The 27,486-nt window shown below is 35.5% G+C and overlaps 1 protein-coding gene across 1 annotated transcript; it reads left to right on the forward strand.

Annotated features, from left to right (window-relative positions):
- The first annotated feature begins 1,938 nt into the window (after window positions 1–1,938).
- SERPINI2 (serpin family I member 2) lies at window positions 1,939–26,716 on the forward strand. Its single transcript, XM_025377371.1, has 8 exons — window positions 1,939–1,942; window positions 2,118–2,348; window positions 3,729–3,923; window positions 4,004–4,196; window positions 15,975–16,072; window positions 19,589–19,675; window positions 22,186–22,275; window positions 26,471–26,716. Exons 1-8 carry the CDS (start codon window positions 1,939–1,941, stop codon window positions 26,545–26,547), a joined length of 975 nt encoding a protein of 324 aa, XP_025233156.1. The 3' UTR covers window positions 26,548–26,716.
- Window positions 26,717–27,486: the final 770 nt, after the last annotated feature.

Genomic DNA, 27,486 nt, shown 5'->3' on the forward strand with positions numbered 1-27,486 from the left:
TATACCTGATGTAAATGACGAGTTGATGGGTGCAGCACACCAACATGGCACAAGTATACATATGTAACAAACCTGCACGTTATGCACATGTACCCTACAACTTAAAGTATAATAATAATAAATAAATTAAAAAAAAAAAAGAAAATGAAATAAACTTGTTCTCATTACTTATTAGGAGACATATATACACACACACACACATATATACGTATATATACATATGTGTATATATACATTCTTTTTTGATCTGTGCTAAAAATGTCATTAATCTAGAAACCAAATAAAATTTATAGGGCAGATAATGTTATATTCTTCTCCAAACTTGTACTGCTTGGTGACGTTTTTTTCATTGACTTCTGAGTTCAACGATTTATCAAAGGGCAGCTGTTTGTCACCTAGACTTAGACCTTAAGTACATGACATGTACTGTTTGCTTTGACAAATGATTTGGAACTACTTTTTCTCCCCTTATTTTTTTTTTATTCCTTTAAAAATGTTCATGTATTTCAGATTTCTGAAAATTAGTTTCAGATTCTGTCACTTCATTTCTGACCTTAATTAATTCTTTTGGAAAAGCTCTCATGTCTTTACTCAGAAAGGCTTTTCTGGAGCCGCCTAGCGATGGAGATACTTGTTTCAGGCTTCAAATAGCAATAAATGGTTACATCTGAAACCATTACATAAATTGTAAAATGGCTTAACTTTCTTCCCTTCCTAATGTAAGGAATTTCAGGGTTATAAAGAATTACTGAAATTCTTCAGATCTAATCATATGGAAGCAAGTTTTTTTAAATATCTGAAATTGTTTATACCTGTGTCTATATACTAGTTAACAGAGAATCCTGGAGTTTGAAATATAATGTAATATACTTCATAAAGCCTCCTGTGAGATTGTGAGAATTCCAGGCCAAAAAGGCAAGTAGGGACTGAAATGTAGTCTCTACCCAGCTGGACAAGATGAGAGGCCATGGAGCTGCCCAGCCCCCAGAGAGGGAACTATTTTTATTTGCACAAAGATGCCCTATGGGCTGCTAGCTTTCTGATTTTAAAAAAATGTATTTACACAAGCATAGGTACACACACACACATCCTCCTTATTTCCAATAGAAATCTAGTAGTAAATCCCTCTTAGTAATACCCAGTTTTCTTGAATAAAGATTAATTAAATATATCAACTTCTACGTTATGAAAAGTGGCATTTGCAGTATTTAACTGAAAATATAATGAAGGCCCTGAAAGAACCTGTTTGAAATAGAGTTACAAGACTTAATGATTGAGTTCTAAGTTTAAGCCAGAAGGAAATGAAAACTGTCAGTACACTTTGGCAATGAACAGGAAGCTATTGAACCAAATATCAGGGTAGACTTCTCTCATAGGCATATATAGCTTCCGGACAACACAGCAGTCAGAACAGTCCAAAAATAAACAATAGGCCTAAAGTGATTATTTCAATTGACTCTGACTGACTTATTTTGGCTGGTGGTTAGAGTTAAAATGGTTAAAGATTTTTATGGTTGATGTCGACAGCCAAAGTATATAAATTCATGAATTGTAGAAATAGGCAATTCTGATTCTTATGCATCTCTAGAGATGATTACAGAGGTTGCCTTGTAAATTTTAAAACCTGTACAGGTGCAGTTGCTTATAAGAGAACAATTTTTTTCTTCAGCTGAAATAAAAGTAATATTGAAAAGGATTGCTCATCACTGTCATATCCCCATCAGCATTCATTAGCATTCCCTTTTCATAGGAATCACATGCTCACGTTATGCAAAGAATAAGATTCTAAACATAAACTTCAACAACTAAAAATGAGCTAAATGTGACTATCAAGAGGGACTTCCCTTCAGCTTCTATAAATGCATATTCTTGTTTTTGACAAATTTCAAATTTACATGGACATTCTTTTTTCCATATAAAAGATGATTTCTCTACAAAATGCGTATTCTACAGGAGATACATCCTTAAAATATTTATATTAACTTTGAAGGGATTGTGAGTTATACCTAAGGGTGCAAAAAATGGTGATATGAATCAGAGTGCTTAGATAGCAAAGCTGAAAATCTGTTGTTTTTATGTTGTTCAATATGCCAATATATATTAAAATTATTTTCTAGGGGAAGAATTTTTTGTACTGGAGTCATTTTTCTCTGCCATCTCAGAGAAAAAACAGGAATTTACATTTAATCTTGCCAATGCCCTCTACCTTCAAGAAGGATTCACTGTGAAAGAACAGTATCTCCATGGCAACAAGGAATTTTTTCAGAGTGCTATAAAACTGGTGGATTTTCAAGATGCAAAGGCTTGTGCAGAGATGATAAGTACCTGGGTAGAAAGAAAAACAGATGGTAAAGTTTCCCATTTTTCTAAAATTATTATTTGCCATTGTATTCATGGTTTTTAATATCCTAAAGTAAAGAATGGCTGAATATTTTCCTACTGCACTATGGATCAGAGAAATCAAATGTCCTATTTCATTTCATTGTTATTTAAATTAATAATAAATTATAAAACTGGAAAGAAATTGTAAGCTGCTTTGAAAAGTATACTGATTCTTTTATTTTATTTTTAGAGATACTTGCTTATAGACTTTTTAATGAAATAATTTTAATAATAATTTTTGTTAAAACCTAGATTTTTCAGGTATAAAAGCAGAAATAATCTCTTTGGCTAGGTAGAAGTTAAATCTGTCAATCCCAAATGACTTCTTTCCCACAGATGCTGAAAACGATTAACACATTTTAGTTGAATGTGTTAATATTTAATAATAAATGTTAATAGTTCTATCATAAACATGGTAGTCTAAACTTTAAAGGCAAGCTAGCAAAAATTTCATAGTTTACTACAGAGGGATATAGTAAATTTAAATTCATACAAATCTCAGTTGAAATCTTGGAAAGTTATAAGCTATGCTCCATTTAAAATGAAGATATTATTAAAACATTTCAGAATTCTTTGGAATTTTAATAATAATGTATGTGAAGTGACAAGCATATACCAAGCCCTCAATTAATAGTACTTTGTTTCTTTATTTAATCAGCTACGAAAACTGTTGTTGTAAGACATATGCCTTATAGGAAGCCTTATATGGGGAAGCATAAGTTGAAAGTGTGAGATAAGTGTGGTGAGTCATGTTCACAGCTGTGGGAAATGAGGACATCACTAGACAGCTCCATGGCACCCAGTCATGCCTATTTCTCATAACTTGGAAAATCTCACTGGACATAGAAGTAGGAGATCGGTTATTTGGAGGAAAATAATCATGCTAGTAACCTCCATTCTCTTCCCTTTCCAATGGTCAGTGGACGCAGCTGTCAGAGTGGCAAGTTTGGGTGTACCATTAACTTACTTATGATGACTGACATGTTAGAAGACCTTGAAATAGACAGAATAATAACAGTAAATATGGAAGAATAAATATCTTTATTCTTTATGTCTGACATATAATGGATACAAATGATCTTACTGAAGAGAGTCTACGTATATCTAAGTTTGCCTAAAACAGTCTCATATTTCTAATTTCGTAGTGAAATTCCATTTGCACCTGTTTCTTCATGAACTATTTAACAGCAATCCTGTTTATTCTCAAATTTACCATATTTAGATGATAACATGCCCTATCCAAAACTGATCTGCAAAAGACACTTTTGCTTTAATTCTATTCAAAGCGATTCCACTGAATCACTATTGCACATTTCTTCTTACCTCCTCCTCCACCCACTTCCTAGGAAAAATTAAAGACATGTTTTCAGGGGAAGAATTTGGCCCTCTGACTCGGCTTGTCCTGGTGAATGCTATTTATTTCAAAGGAGATTGGAAACAGAAATTCAGAAAAGAGGACACACAGCTGATAAATTTTACTAAGAAAAATGGTTCAACTGTCAAAATTCCAATGATGAAGGCTCTTCTGAGAACAAAATATGGTAATGTGAGAAACCACAGTTCCTAAGCACAGTCTTGAGAATTGCCAAGTATATTTGATATTTTATTTTGTCTATTCCAGGTTATTTTTCTGAATCTTCTGTGAACTACCAAGTTTTAGAATTGTTTTATAAAGGTGATGAATTTAGCTTAATTACCATACTTCCTGCAGAAGGTATGGATATAGAAGAAGTGGAAAAACTAATTACTGCTCAGCAAATCCTAAAATGGCTCTCTGAGATGCAAGAAGAGGAAGTAGAAATAAGCCTCCCTAGGTTAGTGATGTTATTTTATTATACGAGTTCTTACGTTTCCACTTACGTAGGATTTTGAGCAGTCAGCTGAAAGGTAGCAAATACCTGAAAAGTCTATTGACGCAAATGAAAATACAAATGCATTTGGAAATTTTACTTTACTTTTGGATACTAAAGCAGGGCTTACCTGTGCTAGCATTGCTTTACTGTGAGAAGAACTGAATTTAAGGGCTTAGTTTTCTCTGAAAAAGATAAGTATATGTCTTAAAATTAGAATGTTGGGATTAGAAGGAATTATTGTCTTTTTATTATGCTAATTTATCTTTCTCCACTTTTTTCCTGATTAGAATTTTTAATATTTATCTCTTATTAAGAAAAAATAATTATAATGGTGTGTTTTATACAATTGAAAGATATGTCATATCACTTTGACAGATAGTGCTCTAATCATTGAATTATAAACAGAATCCTATAGTCAATTTTAGGTAGTTAGTACAAAATGGAAATTGCAGAGTTATCTCAGGAGGCAGTAATTATGAACTAATTTTTTAACATCATGCGTCTAAGGGACAGGAGAAAATTCAAAGAGAAAGTTGTGCCCAAATGACTCAATTCACACTCTACCCAAGCTTTTAAAAAGAGATTTATGTCCAATAGGTTATATACTGTCGTTTTATTTCTAAATTTTCTTTCAGACTCATCAATCCCTAATTATTTTGTGCTCCCCTGTTTCTGGCCATTGGTCTCTTAAACCTCTTGGTTTTTACTTCCTTTTCCACTAAGCCAGGATCTAGTCATTAGTTATTTCAATCATAGTCTCATTAACATTTTTAATGTTTTTGCCTCCTTGTCTTTATCCCTTTCCTAATTCTCTTCTCAATTATCCTCAATTCTGAGTACACTCAAGAAGCCACTCCTGGCCAGGCATGGTGGCTTATGACTATAATCCCAGCACTTTGGGAGGCTGAAGCGGGCAGATCATCTGAGGTCAGGATTTCGAGACCAGACTGGCCAATGTGGTGAAATTCTGTCTTTACTAAAAATATAAAAATTAGCTGGGCATGGTGGTGGGTGCCTGTAATCCCAGCTACTTGGGAGGCTGAGGCAGGAGAAACAGTTGAACATGGAGGTTTGCAGTGAAAGCCGCTCCTGTTCTTCAACTACTGCAACTACTGCAACTGTTGATTTTGTTGGAGCAAAAACCTGGAAAGGAGTAACTTCTGGCTTCACCAAGACTAGAGCTCAGCACTCCTTGCTTACTCTTGAGAACTTTCTTTACTCCTACCCACACCATACCAGGACATTACTTCTCTCCTTCACTTACTACTCTAGGTTGATTTCTCTTACTTCCATCAAGTGTGCCAGTCTCCTATATCCTAAAGAAAACCTATTATCAGGTAAACTTTCTCCTCTTTATTTATAGAAGTCATCTCAAATTTTATGTAAATCTTTATTAATCTTTACCTTCTTTGATATTGTGGAGAAAGAAGTATCCTCTACTTCTCACATCCTAACTCTGGGATCTTGATCAAAGTATTATTAAGCATCCCTTTTTTTCTAGAAAAGCTTTCTTCCTTTAGTCCCCAGGACACTACTGATTTATTTCTTTCTCTCTTTCTGGAAATTTTCCTTGTTCCTTGACTGACTTTTATTTTGTTTCTGTTCCCAAGCAAAAATTTTATCAGTTTCATCTTCAGAATTTTCCTCTTCTTACTCTCTCTGAGAAATATTATTTATCCCCTGTTATTCTGGTTTTTAAAATCTGAATCTCTAACCCCAACTTCTCTTTCATTTCCCAGCCATTTGAATATCTCTACTTGACATTATTCTTTTTTTCAAAGAATTTTTTAGCACCTACTGTGCCAAACACTGGAGTTTAATGGTGTGTATGACAGATTGTTTACCTTCTAATAATGAAATAATATTTTTTGAAATTAAATTGTTTATTTTCAAATTTGCTTCTCTTAGCTTTGAAATGATCACTTTCTTGGAGACAAAAACAAAATTACTGAGTTTGAAAACTGTCTGTGACATGTACCACCAGTGGGGTCTCAGGAGAGTCACTTGACCATTTTGAGTTGCGGTTTTATCAATTTAAAATGTGGATAATGATACTGATTGCCAGATTTTTCAGTCTAAATAATAATGCATAAGCCCCAACCTCAATTGACAAGAAGAAATACAAGCTTTCACCAGAATTTCCTTTCACAGCATTTTTAGGAATCCTTAGAGGCAAGTTTCACAGTCCAAAAATCTGTCCAAGCTGCCACAGTGTAGACAACTTCGAACTGTTTGGCCTTATTCTCAGCATCTCCACTCCAGGGCCACGCTTCCCATACAACTACTCCCACAGTGTAGACAACTTTGAACTGTTTGGCCCTATTCTCAGCATCTCCACACAGGGCCACACTCCACACTTCCCATACAACTACTCTCACAGTGTAGACACAGACTTCTCTCTTAATTCTTCCACGCACAACTGTTATGGGTTGAGTTGCATCCCCCCACCCAGTAACTCAGAATGCTGCGTTATTTGGAGGTTTTTACAGAGTAATGAAAGTGAAGTCATTAGGCCGGGCTGTAATCCAACATGACTGGTGTCATCTAAAAAGGAAAATTTAGACAGAGGAATACATGGAGGGAAGATGGTGTGAAGAGACACAGGGGAAAAAATGGTCATCTACAAATCAACGAGAGGCATAGAACAAATTTTTCACTTACAGCCTTCTGAAGAATCCAATGCCGCTGACATCTTGATTTTAGACCTCTAGCCTCTGCAAGTGTGAGACAATCTATTTGTGATTTAAGATACCCAGTTTGTGGTACTTTGTTATGGCAGCTCTAGCAAACTAACACAAGAAGAACGACTTCAATGTTTAAGCAAATTTTACTGAAATCTTGGTGATAGTGAAAGGGGCTTACAACATAGAAAGCAGTTTAAAACCAGGTACCAATCATGACAGTTCCCTGAGTGTAGACTATTTCTTGTACCAAAGAGTCCCCTTCTGTCCGTTGTTATATTTAGCCTACCATTGCAACGGTACTAGCACCCACCTTCACCCAAAAGAGTTATCTTTACACCTCCCTCCTATTCAGCATTCAGAGTCCTTCACCATTTCCCCGTATAAAGAGAAAGTGACCCAGATTTTCTTCCATGCTTTCTAAGGCCAGTTTCCCAGTTGTGACAAGAATCTATAGTTGCCAGGTGTGGTGGCTTATGCCTGTAATCCCAGCACTTTGGGGGGACAAGGCAGGAGGATCTCTTGAGCCCAGGAGTGCAAGACCAGCAGGAACAATAAAGAAAGACCCTGTCTTTAGAAAAAAAAAAAACTAAAAAAAAACATCAGTTGGACATGGTGGTGTGTGCCTGTAGTCCCAGCTATTGTGGAGGATAAGGCGGGAGGATCACTTGAGCCCATGAGTTTGAGGCTTCAGTGAGCTGTGATCCTGCCACTGCACTCCAGCCTGGGCAGCAAAGCAAGACCCTATCTCCAAAAAAAAAAAAAAAAAAAAAAAAAAAAATTCTATAGCAGAGATTTCAGTGAAAACAATGTTTTCATATCATATAAAATAGCTTATGCCCTCGTCATCTCAAACTCCATCTCCCTCCCACTGGTTCTGCTTGCAAAATGAAAAAGCCCATTGTATTGCTTTCCCCAAACAAAAGAACAATTTGCCTTAAAACCTGAATTTGAATCTTCATTTATATAGAAACAGAAACAATAGTTGGCAGTTGTATCCCCCTTTTCCATACAAATTCCAGCCACCAATGATATTTAAAAACTTGGCAGTTTCAGTTACAGTATCTCATTACATACTTCTATTCATAGCACAAAGTCTGGCAACTAGAAGGTGCTAAATAAATGACAGCTTTATTTTATTTTTTTCTTTGTTAAGAAGATCACTGCCTAGTCAGTACCAAACTAGAAACAATGTCTTCTCTGAATTCTCTGACTCCACTCCTTTCTCTTCTGTGTGGCAGGCCCTTCTCTGTGGTGTCTGACCAATAACTTCCCATTAATCCTCCATGGTTTCCCTTGAAGTTATTGCTTCCATGTAGATATACTCAAATATGCCTAGTTAGAGTGAACCACTCCTTACCTACATCTCTATAACATTTCAGGAAAATTTACATCATAGCACTTGTTACACGGCATTTTTATTTCTTGCTCACATTTCTGTCTGTCCTATTAAAATGTGATTTCTGGGACAGCGGGTTAGGTCTCGTTCATTTTAGTTTCTGTTGTTCCTAGCATGCTTCATGGTATATAGTATGTGCTAAATGAGTATTACTGAGTTAAAGTACACAAATAATTTCAAGGAAAGAAATTCTATATTATTTCTCTTTATTTAATTTTAAATATCTTCAAAACCAGAATTAAACTTTCCAGTCACTCTAATGTATTCTCTTTGAGGACCCTGAATGAAGCTTTCCCCCCTTTCCGTACATATGGCATCATGAAAAATAGGACATTAGACATTTACTTCAAAACTTCTCTCTAGAGAAGGAAAAGTGAGATTTTTTTTCTAAATTCAGAGGACAGAAATTTGTTATTGTTTAATCACATTAATACAGAATTACATGTAAAATGTGTTCACTTTTTAATGTCTTCTGATTTGTTAAAGGAACAATTTGCTTATGTATTTAGTTCATTAACAATTTTAACTTATCAGAACACGTTTATGAATTAAGTTTCCTGAGCACTAAAATCATGGATTAAAAATTCTGAAATACATTTCTCCCAAAAGGAACAATTTCCTCACAACAGAAGAATACCTGTTGAAAATATGTGTTTGGTAGAGAAGAGAGAAAACAATGTAGGCTCAATCAATGTTTGCGGTAGACTGGCAGATTTATATTTTATTACTGAATACTGTGGTTCTTTTACATCTGAATAAATGTGTAATGGCTTTCAAACTGATAACTAAATATTTTGATAAAATTGGAACAGCTTAGTCAACTGCATTAATTCCTAGAGCTGCTATAACAGCACAACGCAATAGAGTAGGTGGCTTAGAACAACAAAAATTTATTCTCTCACAGTCTGGAGGCTAAATGTCAAAATCAAGGTGTCAGCACAACAGGCTCTCACTGAGACTGTTAGGAGAATCCTTCCTTGCCTCTTCCTACCTTCTGATAGTGGCTGGAAGTCCTTGGTGTTCCTCTACTTATAGATAAATCACTCCAATTATTTCTTCTGTTGTCATGTAGCCATCTGTCTTTGTGTGGTGTTCTCATATCTGAGGATACCAATCATATTGGATTAAGGCCCATTCCTATTTCCAAATAAGGTGACATTAAAAGATACTGGGGGTTAGGGCTTCAACACATGAATTTGGGAAAGGGGGTAGGCACAATTCAACCCGTAACACCAACTGTAATAAAATCTATATTGTTGTAAAACAAAATAGCTCTTTGGTAGCAAAGTTTAGTACATGCCAAGAAAACAACAACAACAACAACAACCAAAAACCAACCCATAAGAATGCTTATATTTAAGCTACAGTAGAAAGGAGCATGTGAATGACTATCTATAGTTACTGCTTAAGAAATACTTCCCCTTCCCCTCTATTGTGTATAACTAGTTTAGAATCGAGGCCAATAAGATATCTAAAAATACTCGAGTGCTTTCCATTATTTATTATCTGTAATATACTAGATATATAATTTTGGACATCATCCTGCAATTGAATGTCAGCTAAAATAATTATATTACTTTGTCTAAATGTAGTATGAGATCCTTTAAAAATTTTAGTAATAAAGCTTCCTTTGGTTGAAGAGTCTAAAACAAAATTGCTATACGCCAGATTTTCTCTATAGAAGAAACATTCTGAAAATATAGTTTAAAAATTGTGTGTATGGGCAAAAATGATAGTTTAATACATATAAGGTAAATAAACACATAACTTTTAGCTTTGTGAAGTGTTAGCATTTATATTTTAATAGTAAATGTGATTTTTATCATCTGACTTGGTTATTCTCCCATTTCACAGATAAGAAAGCTGAGACACTGAGAAGATAAATTGATTGCCATTCAATGAGTATTGACAGGGAAGGATTAGCTCTCATGTCTGTTGGGTCACAGCCTTATTAGTTTGTCACAGCCTTATTAGTTTGATAATTATTAGAAAGTGTATTTCCTATTCAAAAACATTGATTGGGATTCTACTGTGGGCAAGAGGCTGGGATAGATGTAAAGCATTAGGTTCTCTACTGATAAGATGGTTACCACCTATTGATAAAATGGAATAGTACTAGATTTGTGCAAGAAATTCACTAAGATGACCCGGCGCGGTGGCTCACGCCTGTAATCCCAGAACTTTGGGAGGCCGAGGCGGGCGGATCACGAGGTCAGGAGATGGAGACCAACCTGGCTAACATGGTGAAACCCCATCTCTACTAAAAAAAAAAAAAAAAAAATACAAAAAATTAGCCGGGCCTGGTGGCGGGCGCCTGTAGTCCCAGCTACTCCGGAGGCTGAGGCAGGAGAATGGCGTGAACCCGGGAGGCGGAGCTTGCAGTGAGCCGAGATCATGTCACTGCACTCCAGCCAGGGCGACTGAGCAAGACTCCTTCTCAAAAAAAAAAAAAAAAAAAAATTCACTACACAGCAATGTACAGTAAGTACTAAAAGAATGGTATAATCAGTAAGCATTAGAAGGTTCACAAAAAGGGAGAGGAGTGCACAGGAAACTGGAATTGTAAACAAAGGCTTCATGAAAGAAGGACTTGAGTTGGGTTTTAAAAGAGTTGAGGAATAAATCCTATATGCAATGAAGAATTATTGACTATGTCCAAGTAAGGCGATGAAATGATTAAGTCAGTGTCTTAAAAAGGTGTATGTAGTAGTCAGAATTGTTCACCCTGGCTAACTTGTCTGAAAAATTTCCCTGTTCCTCATTTACCCCCCATCCCTGCCTACGGTCCCCATTTTTCTATATAACTTTTATTTGTCCTTAAAATTAAGTCTGAGTTTTAGAAAGGCTTTCTGATCTCTCCATGCAATATCATACAAGCATCTTCCCTTCTCCCCCTGGGAAAAGTTCTCCTAGTACCTTGTGTTTATTTCTGCATAGCAATTGCATTAAAATGAGTTGTTTGTCTTCCCCTCTGACCCATAAGCTACTTGAGGTGAAGAGCTGTGCATGTTTTCTCTCTGTGACTGCAGCAAAAAGCATGTATATAAAAAAAAGGTAGCTATTCAATGAACATTTGTTGCTTTAAACTGATCTAGTGGTAATATCCCAGATTTGATAAAGAGGGAAAGACTAAAGCCTAAAAGATCAGTTTAAAAACCACTGCAACAATTCAGACATTAAGTAAAGAGTGTTTAAAGGGAGCAGCTTCACTGGGAATAGTAAGGAACTGGTGAAGTTATTGGAATGTGTGACTAACTAGTAATGGGTTAAGAAGAAATAGGTTGTTTTGGGGTTTCAGGCTCAACTTACTAGAAAACAAGAGGGCTGTGAATTCTTGCTTTTTTGTAGTAGTCCTTATCTGGGCACCATGGACTTCTAGAGAGGTCTAGGATATACTTCCAAGGGTCTTTGAAACCCTGAAATTATTTGCAAGTTTATGCATGTAAAGTTAGGTATGTATTTTCCTTGGGAGAGGCTTTATAGTTCTCACTAAATTTTTGGAAGTCTAGGCCTTTAAACTTGTTAAGCACTACAGTTCTATTCAAAAGTATTTATCTTAATAGCCATAGTCTTTCTGAGACGTATCATTCTTTAAAAATATTGACTGATGTGGCACCTCACAGTATCTTTTGTCAATTGTTGAAATCAGATTACTGAAAATAATATTGAAGACCCAGAGCCCTGCCACTGTCTTACTATATAACCTTAAGCAAATTACTTTTCTCTAAGATTTTTCTATTCTATTAAATGCAGTAATGATAATACATGCCTCTTACTGTTGTGAGGACTCCATGAGATAATGTGTATATAATTTTTAGTACTCAATGTTAGCTAAATATTATTTGTATTATTACTCATTTAATTCTAACAGTGGCCGTATATTATAATGCCAACATCGTAATAGGTGACCCCCCCATCATATCTCATTTAATTCCTCAATCAATTTGATGAAGATCTAGTTTTATGTTCAGGTTACAGACAAGATGGAGACAGGCAAATACCTTGCCTGTGGTCACACAGCTAATTAATGGCTGAGCCAGTACTAGAAGAGGTCAGCCAGGCATCTGAAAACAGGTGACTATAGGGCAAGCATGAGAGGGAGCACAGAACAGATGAAGCAGTCAGTGATAGAGTGAGCAGTAGGATGAGAGATCTGGAGTAGCTGTACCAAGGAAACTTTTCAAAATATGTAGCACTTACCACAGGACATAAAGGGTCATCTTTTTGCTGGTTAGAAATTAATTCTAGGCTTGACCAGCATTGGATCTATAAGTGGGTAAATGTAAATTGTGTGTGGGTGGGAGGAAGGCAAGGAAAATGAGACTGCATATGAGAATAGATACATTGTGACCAGCTGCAGTAGTGATTACAAAATGTTCATTTACTTTGACCTATTGGACATGGATAAAAATGGGAATACTAGGCATACATTATGCATCCAGATGTTTCGTATGTGACAGAAAGTATTTTAAATTCAGTCTGTGAGGTTAATAGATTATTTTAATTATTTTACACACACACAGACACACACACACACACACACACACACACACAGAGGTAATTGATTGGAAAGTGACCGGAATTTACTGTGTACTCACATAACCATCTAGGGCCACCGTTGTCAAAGATTGTGTTGTATTATTCTCCTCACGAGCAACCCTAAGATTTGGTTTGGTTGATTTCAGCTCTGAACAGTACAAGTGATAGGGTTTGGATTTATGTCCCTGCCAAATCTCATGTCAAATTGCAACCCCCAGTGTTGAAGATGGCGCCTGGTGGAAGGTGATGGGATCTTGGGGACAAATTTCCCCCTTCGGTGCTGTGCTCATGGTAGTAGAGTTCTCACGAGATCTGGTTGTTTAAAAGTGTGTAGTCCCTGCCCCCTGTTTCTCTTCCTCCTATTCCAGCCGTGTAAGACATGCCTGTTCCTTTTTGCCTTCAGCCATGATTGTAAGTTTCATGATACCTCCCCGGTAACCAACAAATGCCAGCATCATGCTCCCTGTACAGCCTTTGGAACTGTGACCCAATTAAACCTCTTTTCTTTATAAATTACTCAGTCTCAGGTATTTCTCTCTGTCTCTCTTTTTTGAGACTCAGGTATTTCTTTATAGTAGTGTGAGAATAGTCTAATACACCAAGAATGACTCAAGCCCACTGTATCAAAGCTGGGATTTCAGATAATAAGGACACAAACCCAGAGGGAAATTGATCCAAGGCTTTTTTTCATTAAACAAGAACTCTGGGGATAAGGGGAAAGGAAGGGCCAATACCATTCCCCAGCAGGGCCTGGAGGCCAGAAGTAGGTCATTCTTAAAACAAAAATTGGGATTGTTTTTCATTTTTCTGCAGCTTTTATCTATGTGAGATCTGTTTCAGCACAATGGTTACATTTGGGAGTGAATTACTGTCTTTTAAACAAATAGATATTATTTGTATATGCTAAAAATTCCATTCATGATTTAGTTGCTAATTGTTTATCTAACATTTTGCTGCTCATTCTTTTACCTTTGCCTGCTGTTCTTTTGACAATTTTAGAGGAGGATTAAGGAAAAGGGAAAATGAACCACAACTGGGAGAAATATGAAGACTTGTAAACTTTGGAAGAGGGACATTATATATATTGACCAATATGGTGGTGTTGAATTATATTTTGATTAGAAGGTAGTGGCAGTTAGCACATTAGCTTTGACTTCAAATAGACCTGAGTTTAAATCATACCTCTGGAACCTACCTTAACCTTCAGCCTGGAAATTAACCTCCTCAGGCTTCTATTTTCTTATACATTAATGGAAATAATAATGCCGACTTCCTTAGATTTCTGTAAAGATTAAAAACTGTAATTTATATGAAGTACCTAACACATGGCAGTGCTTCTTCACACCTGACTATTCATGGCTCCAATAATTAAGGATAATTAGGAATTGGCTTTAGATTATACTTTCATTAGATGGCTGAATGTGTTTCTATTGCTGTAGGTTTCATCGGACTATATTATGAGCAGGACTGTTACTTAAATGACTCTCCAGTGATAATTAGGCATTATTAGAAGTTGTAATAAGTCTTGCGGTATTCTTGTCATTATCCTAAAATTATTGGACTATTATAGCCCATTTATAGGTAGATTAGAACATATATTCTCCACCCTTTAAAAGCCCATACTCCATTCAGTTTAAAGACTATGGTAATAAAAACAGGAAAAAAGCAAATCTCCCAAACCATCATACTGCATATTGTCTTTCTTAGTAGGAAGTTACAAGGAAGAAGTTGAAAGCAGTGGGCGTAGAATGAGCTATTTTCATTATCAGCCGATTTTAATGTGCATGTTGTGTCCATTCCCAGGTAGATAGGGCTCTGAATGAGTTGCCATCTTCCAAAAAAACATATTGTTTTGCCAAGAAATAATTTAGTCCCAGTAGAGTTCTGCCACACCATGTTCATTGCTTTGGAGAATTATAATTAAGAAGCTCATTCAGTATTTGCCAGTTAAAACAATGATCTAGTTAGACTGATCGCCCCATCTAATTTCTAGCTCCAGATATGGGCCTCCTGCTGAATGAACACATATCCTTGAGCACTAGTGTATGCATTCTAACGGGAGCACAGGGGCCAATGCCCAGAGGGCACAGACAAAGCTCCTCAGTAGAAATTGCCTGGAATTTTGCTGATGTCGGAAATATATATAGCTCCCTATTTAAGATTATTATACATGTCTTTTCTTTCATAAACCAGGTTTCCAATCTGTATTTAAAATGCAAATTAATGCTTTAAGCATCTATGAAGTCAATAAGTACTAGCTTCCCCCTGCCCCCTACCCGCTTTTATTTAAATGGGAAAGTGAGGTTCAGTGATTGCTTTTGATTTGGAATCACAGAAGATCAGTGGCTGAGAAAATCTTTTGGGATTATCTGGTTAAGTTCCCTTTTCACAGGTGAGGCAAATTAAGGCACAGATAGGTGAGCCAGACACTAGCCTCCTAACTTATGGTTCGGTGTTGGAAGCACTGGCTAGCTGCTTTTTTTTTTTTTTTTTTCCTTTCCTGTAATTTTTGTCTTTTATTTCCTTTGACGGAAATCTGGTTCCCCTTCCTTTATCCTTTTACAGGACCTATTCTGAAGATATTATGCCTGTCCATAAACTGAAGAACATCTCATTGACTGTGACAATGGGCGAGATGAATGATAGGTTATAAATATTTCTCTATTGCTTAATAGCTAACAATCTTCTCCAAGGACTGTGGACTCCTGTTCTCTGCTCATCATGTCATGGACATCTGCCAGGAACCATCTTTGATGGTGTGAAAATCTTGAATACCTAAGAGGGAAATTTTAGACTTATTAGAAAGGAGCCAAGCAATTAAGACCTTAGATAGAACTTAGAATTCTCACCTAGTTTTGTTGGGTAATTGTTACTTCAAAAAAATGCAATTTCTGTTCTTTCTTTCCTCCAACCATTTATCTGGGAAGCAAGTTATTGGCAACCCAGAACTGATTGTTGGAGCTGGGGAAAAATGGTGTGAGATGTAAGAAAATGTAACTGAGATAATACAAACAAAAGATTTTACAATATATTATCCTCCAAGACATCCATTAAAAAAATTGGTAGCAAAAATGTGCAGTGTTTCAAGACTTTTCTTTTTCTTTTTCTTTTAAATAACAGATTTAAAGTAGAACAAAAAGTAGACTTCAAAGATGTTTTATATTCTTTGAACATAACCGAGATATTTAGTGGTGGCTGCGACCTTTCTGGAATAACAGGTAGTATGATAAATAATTCTTATATTATCATGTTAATTTGTTTTGTTAGGACTACATTAACTAACTGAGCTTAAAACCGAAAGAGCATTCAGCTCTGGTAAATATACACACAGTGAATAAATGTCATAGCATGTTGAGCTGTCTGTAAACAAGTACTTTATTTTATATTTAAGTAGTTTTTCTTAATGAAAGTCAAAAACCATTTTGGAATGTTAGATAAGCACTCTGGCTATACTTCTAATAAAACTACATAAAAGTGTTATATGGGTTTTTATTTCTGCCCTGTTTGGATTTCCTCATCTGAATAATGGGAATTACAACTTTGAGTCTCTCATCTAAGCAGAGCTCATACAACTCTTAGAAACCAATTTGCAAATGTTAATTCACTAATATGAGAACACATGCAATAGTCATCCATAAGCTGCTGGATGATGAGCGCAATCAAGAAATTTTAATGCTACAGCTTGTAGATTTAGCAATGGTGTCTTTTGGGCTGACAACAAATCTGAGAAGATGGAGCTTTTATGCTCACTTGCACTGGGGGAGTCCTGCATGGTTAACACGTTCACTTGCACAACAAAGCCAACACAGTCTATGAATTCTTCAAGTTTCAGTGGTACTCAGTAGTTCAAAAATAACTAGCTAAAAAAAAATGGATGAAGAGAGCCAATTTGTCCCAAGTTACTTACCCTCTTTTAAATTCAGTCTTCTGTTCTATAAAAAGGGGCCTAGGCGTGTCTGTCTGATGAGGTTGTAAATCATAACGTGAAATACTGCAGAAATGTTTTATGTATTTATTTCTATATAGCTATCTGGGCTTTGGAAACATGTTGTTAATTTAGTCATCATTCATCAATTATGTGGGCAAATGAATAGAATGAAAAACTTTCCTGATGGAGGAAGTGAATGAGGTCACAAATATCAAAATGTTCATTATCACCTTCACACATGATGTGGCTACTCGTTCTCACACTGACAGATAGATCTGACTTCACTGACAATTTTATCAGCACTAGGTATGAGATGGTCAACATTAAATACTGCAACAGGATGCTCTGTGTGCCCTGAGACACAACCACCTCTTCAACCTTCAATAATCCAAACTATTTGTCATGCACTTCCTTTTCTTAAACTTCTTTCCAGCCATAGGGAGATCACTCAATATGCCTCAGACACTTCAAACAGCCACTTGTTCTGCAAATTCCCAGCAATTTGTGACTTCTAAAAAATCTCCTGTTACAGGAAGATTTTAAAGAAAATACTTCCAAAATGTTTCATAGAAGACTTTATTCAAGAAAATAACCCAGTGCAGAAAAGAATAAATGTCTAGCATTTTCTGTTCTTTCCCTCTTGAGTTACCTATTTGAGCTGTTTTAACCATTTTGGTTCTGTCTTATTGCCTAGAATAGAATAGTCATAGCCAATGCTGATACCTCTACTGGTAGCTAGGAGCACAGTAAATTCTCTGCTATCTCTACTTATCATTTGTACAATAAACAGTCACTAAAGGCTACTGTGAAACAGCCCAACACTAGTCTTATAGGCCATCAGTGTGAAAGGGACACTACCTTATATTTATATAGTTCACAAGTTTTGAATGAAATGATTGTACAGAGTTACTTTGGAAACTTTGAGAAAAATATTTGACTTCTCACTCAGTTACTACTCCTTGTGTAACCCGTAGTAAAATATTTAACCTTTCTGAGTGTAAGCATTCCAGTCTGTTAAGTGAGACAATATAGTGACTGGGGAAATAAATAAAAGAATGTATGTAAATCATCTACTTTAACATTTGGCACATAGTTAAATATGAAACAGCAAGCGGGAAAAGTATCATATTAATATTACTTGCACATCTAGCAAATGTATTGTTTTCTTGTTCTCTTAATTTAATAACAATGTACTTAGAATTTTTATTTAAAAATTAAAAGAAATAATTATTATGAAGGTACAATGAATGAGTTTATAGAGTTCACATTCTTCTAACCTATCATATTTCAGGGCCTGTTCTTTTCCTAAGACTGGGTTTTGTCTGCAGTGAGATGGAGCAAAGGAGACTAAGTGGTGTAGCCTAATAGCGAGGGAGTCATTTGGGCTCGTGCCATTGCTAAACTGGGTGAAATTCTTTACTCCTTCCTAACCTGCTTTGTGGTCTTTCCTCTTGGTGTGGGCCACTAGGTCATTCCCTCTGTGTTTATTTGTCTTATTCCAGGCAATCCTGGGAGAAGAAGGTGCTTATTTGCCCGACCTTGAGAGAACATTCTCTTGCATTTCAGTTAATTCACACTAATAGAGTAGATGCCCGTCTCTCTCCACTTTGCAGGTTTCTATCCCTAGACATACTCAGATGCATTGACTTATTTATTATTGGCTTATATATGACAAATATTTATAGCAAGCCAATTATGAGCCAGGCAGTTTTCTAGAGCATGCTTCCTTTGTCCTCTGAGGAACATTGTCAGATCTATCTTGTCTTGCAAGGCCAGCTTGACATGCCTTCTGGGCTCCCAGTTTCACTTCTTCCTTCTTGAGGAGATTATACTTGCAAGTCACTCTACCAGAAACGCTTCACCTACACATCAGTTCCACCAAGGGGAGAAAAAGGAGCATTCATTCTCAGCTTGTATCCACACCAGAACAAAACGTTGTAAGACACGATCTTATACTGAAAACTTTAACAGGTTTTAAAGTGTATCTCTGAAGTGATTTTGTAACAGGTGACACAGAAGTTCCTTAGAATTTCATAGCTTCCCCAGATTTGAAGGCAAGTACATTTTATTTTAAACTAAGATCAAAACTAAATACAGAATATAAAAGGCACTTTGGCTTTGAGGTTAAATATATAGAGTGAGATTAATTCAAATCTGGAAAGCCTCTTTCATTCTGTCTATAGACAATGGCTAAGGGAGGAAAAGCTCTCTGTCCCTTCAAATATTTCACTTAGTTGGATACGTGATTTGAGGCTTACATCATTTACCTTTTATATCACAGAAAAACTGGATCTCTCTCTCTCTTTCTGTATATATGTCATGTCTGGAAGAGCTAAGTCTAAATCACCTTTATCTGTAGCAAATTGACTAAATAGGAAATAGTTCATTTATTTGTCTCCTTGCCTTTGATCATTTGAAAATGTAATGATGCTGGGCGTGGTGGCTCATGCCTGTAGTCCCAGAAATTTGGGAGGCCAAGGCAGGCAGATCACCTGAGGTCAGGAGTTCGAGACCAGCCTGGCCAACATGCCAAAACCCCATCTCTACTAAAAATACAAAAATTAGCCGAGTGTGGATGTGGTGGCAGGCGCCTATAATTCCAGCTGCTTGGGAGGCTGAGATGGTAGAATGGTTTGAATCTGGGAGGCAGAGGTTGCAGTGAGCTGAGATCGTGCCACTGCACTTCAACCTGGGTGACAGAGCAAGACTCCATCTCCAAAAAAAGTAATTAATCTGGGACCTAATAGGTAATGGCTTTTGATTTTAACTCTTAAATACGCTTTTGTGTATTTTTTTTTTTAACCAGATTCATCTGAAGTGTATGTTTCCCAAGTCATGCAGAAAGTTTTCTTTGAGATAAATGAAGATGGCAGTGAAGCTGCAACATCAACTGGTAGGGTGAATGATTTCTGGCCAAGCTAGAAGGAAAGATGGGGAGAGGATGAATATTACGGTGCTGACTCTTTTGAAGTATTGTAATCTTTTTCTTCTGCTATCTAATACACTTCAGGAGGAAAAAAAGGAAATGGTTGTATACGCTGTTCATATTTCTCTTCAGTCACAGCATGATACAAAAAGGAAGGGAAGGAGGAGGAGTTGAGGCCTGTCTACTGATATTTGCTCACTTGTGAATTGAATTACCTGCGAATTAGCAGATAGGACCTGTGGAGAAAATTTTGGGGTTCAAATATAAAATCATTATTTTTTAGGAATGCTCACCCTTACATAATTGTATTTTATTTCATTCTTTCACTACACCAAGTTAGTCCCCACTTTGCTAATTTGATTCTTGTTATTATCTCTGTGGCAGTGGCTCTCAAACTTAACCTGCACATAAAAATCACCTGGGAAGCTTTAAAAACTCCTATGCCCAGTCCACACCCCAAAATAATTAAATCAGTATTTCTGGAAGTGAAATCCAGACTCCAATATTTTCTTAGGTTTTCCTAAGCGATACCAATGTGCATCGAAGAACCAGTGCTCCATAGTGGTTTGCAGCTTTCCCTTTTTATTACAAATGTGGTACATCGACCAACAGCACCACTTGGGAGCTTGTTAGAAATGTAAAATCTCAGGTCCAAAACCTAGACCGACTGAATCAGAATCTGCATTTTGCAAGATCACTAGGAAATTTGTATGTATATTCTAGTTTGAGAACCACTCTTCTAGGCCATATTTCCTTGAACAAATGACATTTTAAATAGCATGTGTGCTACATGTAAATAATGCTTGAAAAATAATTAGAAAAAAAGCCCTAAAATCAATTAGAAATGGACAAGCAACTTAAATGAATTCCTTATAAGTCTATTTTAATTCCTCATACTATTTGGATTTTAATCAATATTTAAAAGCTATTTATCATTTAAAATGTCTTACTGATAAATATATAAAAATTGATATTCATTTATTAATTTCCTGATTAATTTGCAATGCTGCATTGGGCCGATGGATTTTGACATCTGGATGAAACACACTGGACTCCATTACGATTTTGTCATCTGAAAGATTTTGCATTGCTGTGCTCAAGGAATTTGGATTGTAGGGGATGAACTATATTAATCTTTGGAGAAGTAAAAAGGTTATATTTGGATGAAATTGCTGGATCATGTAGACAAATTTTCCAGCTGCTTTCAAACAGTACTGAGAAAGTCCTTATAGATTTTTGTTTGATCTCATTATATGGGTGAGGAAACAGTCCCAACAATGTAAAGTGGCTTACCTGAGGTCATACTATTGATTGACAGCAGCATTTGAACCCAACTCATGTTCCCTGACTTTAAGTTCAGAGCTCTTTATGTTATTGCCCACTGTCTCTCATTTTAAGTCTAAACTTTTCTAGGATTCTGTAACAATCACTAAGAGAAAACAGATGAATCAATAGTAAAACTCCTCAGAGTTGTCAGCCTGGATATTTTGACTTTCAGAGACCCACTCAGGGACTGCTCAAAAGCAGAAAAAGTCCAAGTATTCACTGTGAATGGTAATGGGAGTAAAACTGACCTTGCTTTTGGATTTATCTTAATAATTCGTACATGAGCCTATATTCACTGGTTATTTGGGTAACATACTCTTGATATTCTGGATAGGAGAGTGCCAATCATGTTATCATACTAAGATTATATTTGACTGTTTTACAATTCTAACGATATGTAGTGATTTTATTTTTCCTGGGGTCTGAAAATAACAGTACAAAATAACTATATTATTGGTAAAGACAGTATCTGAATTAAGCATAAAACATTTAATCTAGATAGGAAAAATATGTAACTTTTTATATTTTCCCATTCTAAATATTGACAAATGATATAATGGAGCAGCATAATATCAATTATCACAGAAAGTAATTTTTAAGGCAGCAGATTTCTGCTTCAAATCTCAAATAAAAATCTCACACACATTCACTGCCAAATCCTAAAAACTCTGAGCTCACAGAATAATTTTGAAAGAGTAAGTAAAAAAAAAAATTAATTTGAGCTCAAATGTGATTACCACAAACCCGAAGTATAAAAACGAAGTGCAAACATACCTAAATAGGAATTAGAAATTACAAACATTGTAGAAATAAATCATATAATGCAAATAAAAAGTGAACAGAAAATTACTGTTTAAAAGATAAATTTTTTCAACTGCTTTCACTAAATTGAATCTGGTATCTGGCTTTCTTCTTCACTGAGCATAAATATAAAGTTAGAATTATTCTGTGAGTGACCTAATATTTATTCTTCAGTACTTTGGTTTTTAAATTTATTGCAAATTCCTCTGTATGTAGAAAATGGTTACTTTTCCACATGTTAACTCCTTACACAAAATGACTTTTCCTATCTACGAAATGTATTATGAATATACTTTCTTTACTGATCTTTTAATGCAAGTATCTAAATAACTGTTGTCTCTATTTTATAGGCATACACATCCCTGTGATCATGAGTCTGGCTCAAAACCAATTTGTAGCAAATCGTCCATTTCTGTTTATTATGAAGCATAACCCAACAGGTACCTTTTTTGCGAAATCTTTGGGGGAACTGATTATGTTAGGCAGAACTAGTTCCAGTTTCTAATTGCAATGCACATATCTGAAGTCATTTGTTCTTTCAATGGATATTTGTTAAGTGCACTTTTAAATACTAGGTACTGTATTTTAAGAGAAGACAGAGGCCTAAAATAGGGCAGTGGTAATAATAACTGCCATCATGGCTACTATATATGGTAACCATTTCATATAATCATCACTAAAGCTGAAACCACTCCAAAAGATTAGATATTTGACTAATAAAGACACAAAAGCTCAGAGAAAGATTGTATAGTTTGTCTCAGGTTACATAACTAGAAAGTGTCAGAGTGGGAATGCCGGTCAACTGTCTGTATATGATGCCACATTGGGGATGGAAATTGAGAGGTGTGGAGTTGTGAAAGAACTCAGAGGTGGATGCCAAAACAGTAAGTGACTAGTGTAGGTTCTGAGGGGAAGGAAGGAGTCAAATCTCCAACTTGGTCAACTGGTGAAAGATGATGCAGTTAGGTAAAAAAGGGAGCGTGGAAGTAGTGGATTGGATTGGCATTGGGCACAATGCCAACACAGAGAAATGCAGATTGTCTGGATGGATGCTTCCGCACTTTCTCCTGGGAATAAGAAAAGCCAGAAATGTGAATACAGTGGGAAAACTGTCAAGTTTATGTTTAGGATCCTTCAGCAGTCATAATACTCATGTGAGAGTTACAAGCCACAGGATAGTAGAAATTACATTTTACTCATCTCTGTATTCAGGCCAATATTTGGCAAAACGCCTTGCACATAATATCAGTTTCCCTGTAGACACAGGGTGTGAAATTGGGTAGGGCTCAAGTTCCAGCTGAATTCACTAACAGTTGTGAAACAAGTTGCTTGTCCTTTCTAAGCCACATTTCCCCTGTATCTTATTTGAACATAATAGTAGTACTTATCTCATAGAGTTACATAAAAGAATTTTTGAAGCCTGTAACACTGTGCCTGGCACATACTAAGTGTTCATTATGAATAAATTAATATGAATGAGTGAGTGAAGAAGAAAGGCAAGTGAAAAAGTATAAAGTCATTTACAGGGAGAAGAGACAAAATTAATTGCAGAATCTGAATCTGTTAGATTAACTAGGGATACTGATATTATTGGCCCAGTAAGGGATACATCACTCTTTTTTTGGCTCCATGAAACTCATGCTGAGTGACCCTTCTGAAAGTCATATTTTAAAAATAATGAAAGTTTTAGAATTGATGAGACTGCATTAACACAACTTCAATTCTAGTAATGGATATGTCAGTGTTCAAATGTATTCTAAGTATGTCATTTGATCTCTATGTCTAACCTTTAGATAATTCTAATTTTTCAGAATTAATATATAATTGTGTAGTATGGAACTTCATTGGGCGTCAACGCACAAGTAAATAATGGAATTTAGAATAATTATGTTTTACTGTATTTTCCAAGTTGATGACTTGTTATATGCGAAGGCCAAGTAACAGCTATCAGTAAAACAGCAGCAAAAATTCAAAACCCACTTATCTGTTTATTTATGATAATGCTTCACTAGCAGATCTTAATGACAGTATGAACTGTTTTATGTTCTTTATTGTAATGAGACTTTCTAAACTAGGGTTGCTCCTTTAAAGTATTGTTTAAAATAAATGGACATTCATTTATCAGGGACTGTTCATTGTTACCTAATAAAATATAGAAAGGGCTGTTATCTTAAGATAATACAAGATAATACATATTTAGTGATTTATCAATTTTTCTCTTGCAAATGAACTCAAGAAATCATTGAGATTAATGAAGATAGTGATTTAGCATCACCATAGTGAACTATTAAATGGCTTCATGGTATACATAAAATGTATTCTGTTGATGATTTCTCAAGTATGAGGACGAATGATTTCAGGTTTAGTGCAACCAATTTTTACGTAGCCTGGAAATTTTCTTTTATCCAAACAGTCCTTTTGTGTAAAATCTATACATTATTTGGATTTTCCTATCAGATGAATTTTATACTGCGGTATATTCATCTAAAGCCCTTACTAAGCTAAACTTCTAGAACAATAAAGCACCTTTTTAAGGTTGAGGATATAGGCCCACTTTATAGGCTTTGAGAAGAAAATTGTGAAAGATACTCATGAAAGGTACCATTCCTGAAAAAATAGTCAATTATGATTTTGAAATTGACAGGACTCCAGATATAATGAAAGTTATTGCGTTTAGAACTCTTTTGGGTTATGTGTTGAGGGGAGAAGCAGATTGCAGAATATCCATTAAGAAATTTTTTTCTAGCCATTAGCTTGGTAATGCTATTGTATTGTAATATTAGGAGGTAAAAGTTGCTTACATCTGATGAAGATGTTGTATAAATATGTTGATTAAATATGGGGATACCTATTTAGAAAGGAAGCATGAAGATAAAAAATAATAATCATTTTTGCTTCAGTCTGCCTCTAAATTCTTCACTATTATGTCAAGGGAGATTTTGTTAATATGCCCAATTTATTAGTGAGTAGATTGATGATGGCATGAAGACTCAATTCAAAATGTGATTCTTCCTGAAGAAACAGATTGAAAAGGCTGGCACTAATGGCTTTTATGTAACATTCTACACTTCTAGGTATTTAAAATTTTAAGATATTGTGTTCAATTATAAGTTAGTGTTTATAGAATTTACTTTAAAATGTTTCCAGGCAAACTATTCTAATGAACATTTTAATGCCATAGCATTATGGCATTAGTATTATGAAGATAAAAGAGTCACTGCTTATTCCTATTGTGACTAAATGAAATATCTATTCTGGGAAATGTATTTATGTATCTTTATTTATCTGAAATATTGGGGTATTTGTTTTCTTTTTCCCATAATTATTTTAATATTTTGAAACAAAACATTGTTGACTATAATTATTCATAATAAAAAGTAAAATCTGGGTTGGGCGCGGTGGCTCACGCCTGTAATCCCAGCACTTTGGGAGGCCGAGGAGGGCAGATCACGAGGTCAGGAGATTGAGACCATCCTGGCTAACATGGTGAAACCCTGTCTCTACTAAAAATACAACAAATTAGCCAGACGTAGTGGCGGGCGCCTGTAGTCCCAGCTACTTGGGAGGCTGAGGCAGGAGAATGGTGTGAACCCGGGAGGCGGAGCTTGCAGTGAGCCAAGATCGAGCCATTGCACTCCAGCCTGGGCGACAGAACGAGACTCCGTCTCAAAAGCAACAACAACAACAACAACAACAACAAAAACAAAACAAACAAACAAAATATATAAAATCTTCTGGAGTTTATATCTATTTTCATGTTATTGGTTCTTCAAAGAGTGTGTCTTTGGACTGAATAGTAGAGTTAATAAAAAAGGGCCATCCTACTATTATTTTAAATACATTTAAATATCATTTTCATTAGCTTTAACATTATGCAAAATTGATCACTTTGGAAATTAACCTTTATTACATCTGAGCGTAAGGAACTTAAGGCAACATTTGACACTGATTGATTTAGGTCACTTCTCTTAACCCAGTTGAAAAGAACGGTGAATAGATTTTGGTACATCATTCTTTCTGTTTTGTCCTTCAGTTCTTAGTTCCTTTTCACTTGCAAACACAGAATGGTTGAAAACAGGTATTTGCATTTATGCTGTATACTATATCACTTTGGTGAGGATTTGAAAATACTAGAGATATAAAAATATTGTCTTTGGCAGTAAAGTAAGCTTTGATTCAGCGCTGAAAAAGGAGAACTGAGAAGTTGCACTTTTAACCCTGAAGCGTTACATTATATGCATAAAATGATGACTGCTAATGCCTTAAATTTAAAACTCTATCATGCTTATCACCATTTTATTATGCTATGTTCTCCAGACTGGGTCTCTATATTTAGAAGAACACCTCTCTGTCACTTTATTTTTTTTTTGCTTCCCTCTATGAAAAACAGGATTAATGCTTTTTCCATGACAAGCTGTAGTGGGTGTTATTTTACTTCATAAATTACCAGAAAATGATTAATAATGATATAATTATGAATTTGAGACAAAGGAGAAGGCTTTGCTATTGGACACCGCCTATTTATCTTACAGAGAAAAAAGACCAAATAATATGTTAAATATTAAGAAAAACTAATTATTGTCAGTTGTTTTCTCCAGAAATTCCTAAAATATGTTTGTTTGTTTGTTTCCCTAGAATCAATTTTGTTTATGGGAAGAGTGACAAATCCTGACACCCAAGAGATAAAAGGAAGAGATTTAGATTCACTGTGAATGAAAACACAGCCTCAGAATAAAAGATGATTTCTCGAAAATAGTTGATTGGCTAAATATCATCATCTTGACAATATTTGCTCTATATCTTATATCTTTTCTGTTTTAAACTGTGCCTGTGTTAATAGATATCTGTCTTGATGAATAAGTAAAGTTAGATATGCATTTGTTTCTGTTCTTTTTGTATGTTTTAGAAAATCTATGTGCATCTAAAGCCTTGAGTGTATATAAAATATTACCATTCACATGTTAGAATAATCCTGTCTATAATATCTTAAATATCAAATTCTTGTCTTATATATCAAGTTTATTATATCCTAAAATACTGGACTATTAAACTCACACATAGCACCATTATCTAGCTATGGGGAGGTAAGGTCAAGAGACCGTGGCCATGGTACATGCTTCTCTGGGGTGTTGCTTAAGACACAGAGATCCAGTATTCCTTGCAGTAGAGGAGCTTTGGGCATTTCGCTAATCTTAACTTGTTGTTTGACATGTTACATTTAATAATTTTGAGACATACCAGTTTTTTTTCTACTGATTTATGGTTTTAAAATGTATACAATATAGAGATCCTAAGCACTTTTGTAAAGCATTCCTGTTTTTATAGGTGAAAGTGGCAGCATAATTAGTGTGACTTAGGAAGCTGAACTTCCACAATTTTACAATACTGAGCCAAGGAAGTGTTAGAGTCAAGATTGTGCACTATAAAGATTAAATGCAGATCCCTTCCCTTGAATACTCTGAAACATCACATCTAAATATCAAAAGCTAAAACTACATTCCAATATTACTTCATGTAACATGTTTCATAGTTTTTCGATTTTCAAGCTAATGTTGTAAAATGCCTTTTGTTTGTTTGTCGTGGGAATTTTGGCAGAGAGCTTAATGATAATGGCTACACCTCACTGAGCCCTAATTGTGTGTTGGACTCAC

Source organism: Theropithecus gelada, chromosome 2 (assembly GCF_003255815.1).
Source record: "Theropithecus gelada isolate Dixy chromosome 2, Tgel_1.0, whole genome shotgun sequence".
Lineage (NCBI taxonomy): Eukaryota > Metazoa > Chordata > Mammalia > Primates > Cercopithecidae > Theropithecus > Theropithecus gelada.

What these genes read in the sequence shown, in the direction of transcription:
- SERPINI2 (XM_025377371.1), top strand. An exon ending in GGTAGAAAGAAAAACAGATG is followed by an intron (nt 2,349 to 3,728) that starts GTAAAGTTTCCC and finishes CCCACTTCCTAG; the next exon opens with GAAAAATTAAAGACATGTTT. An exon ending in CGACCTTTCTGGAATAACAG is followed by an intron (nt 16,073 to 19,588) that starts GTAGTATGATAA and finishes TTTTTTAACCAG; the next exon opens with ATTCATCTGAAGTGTATGTT.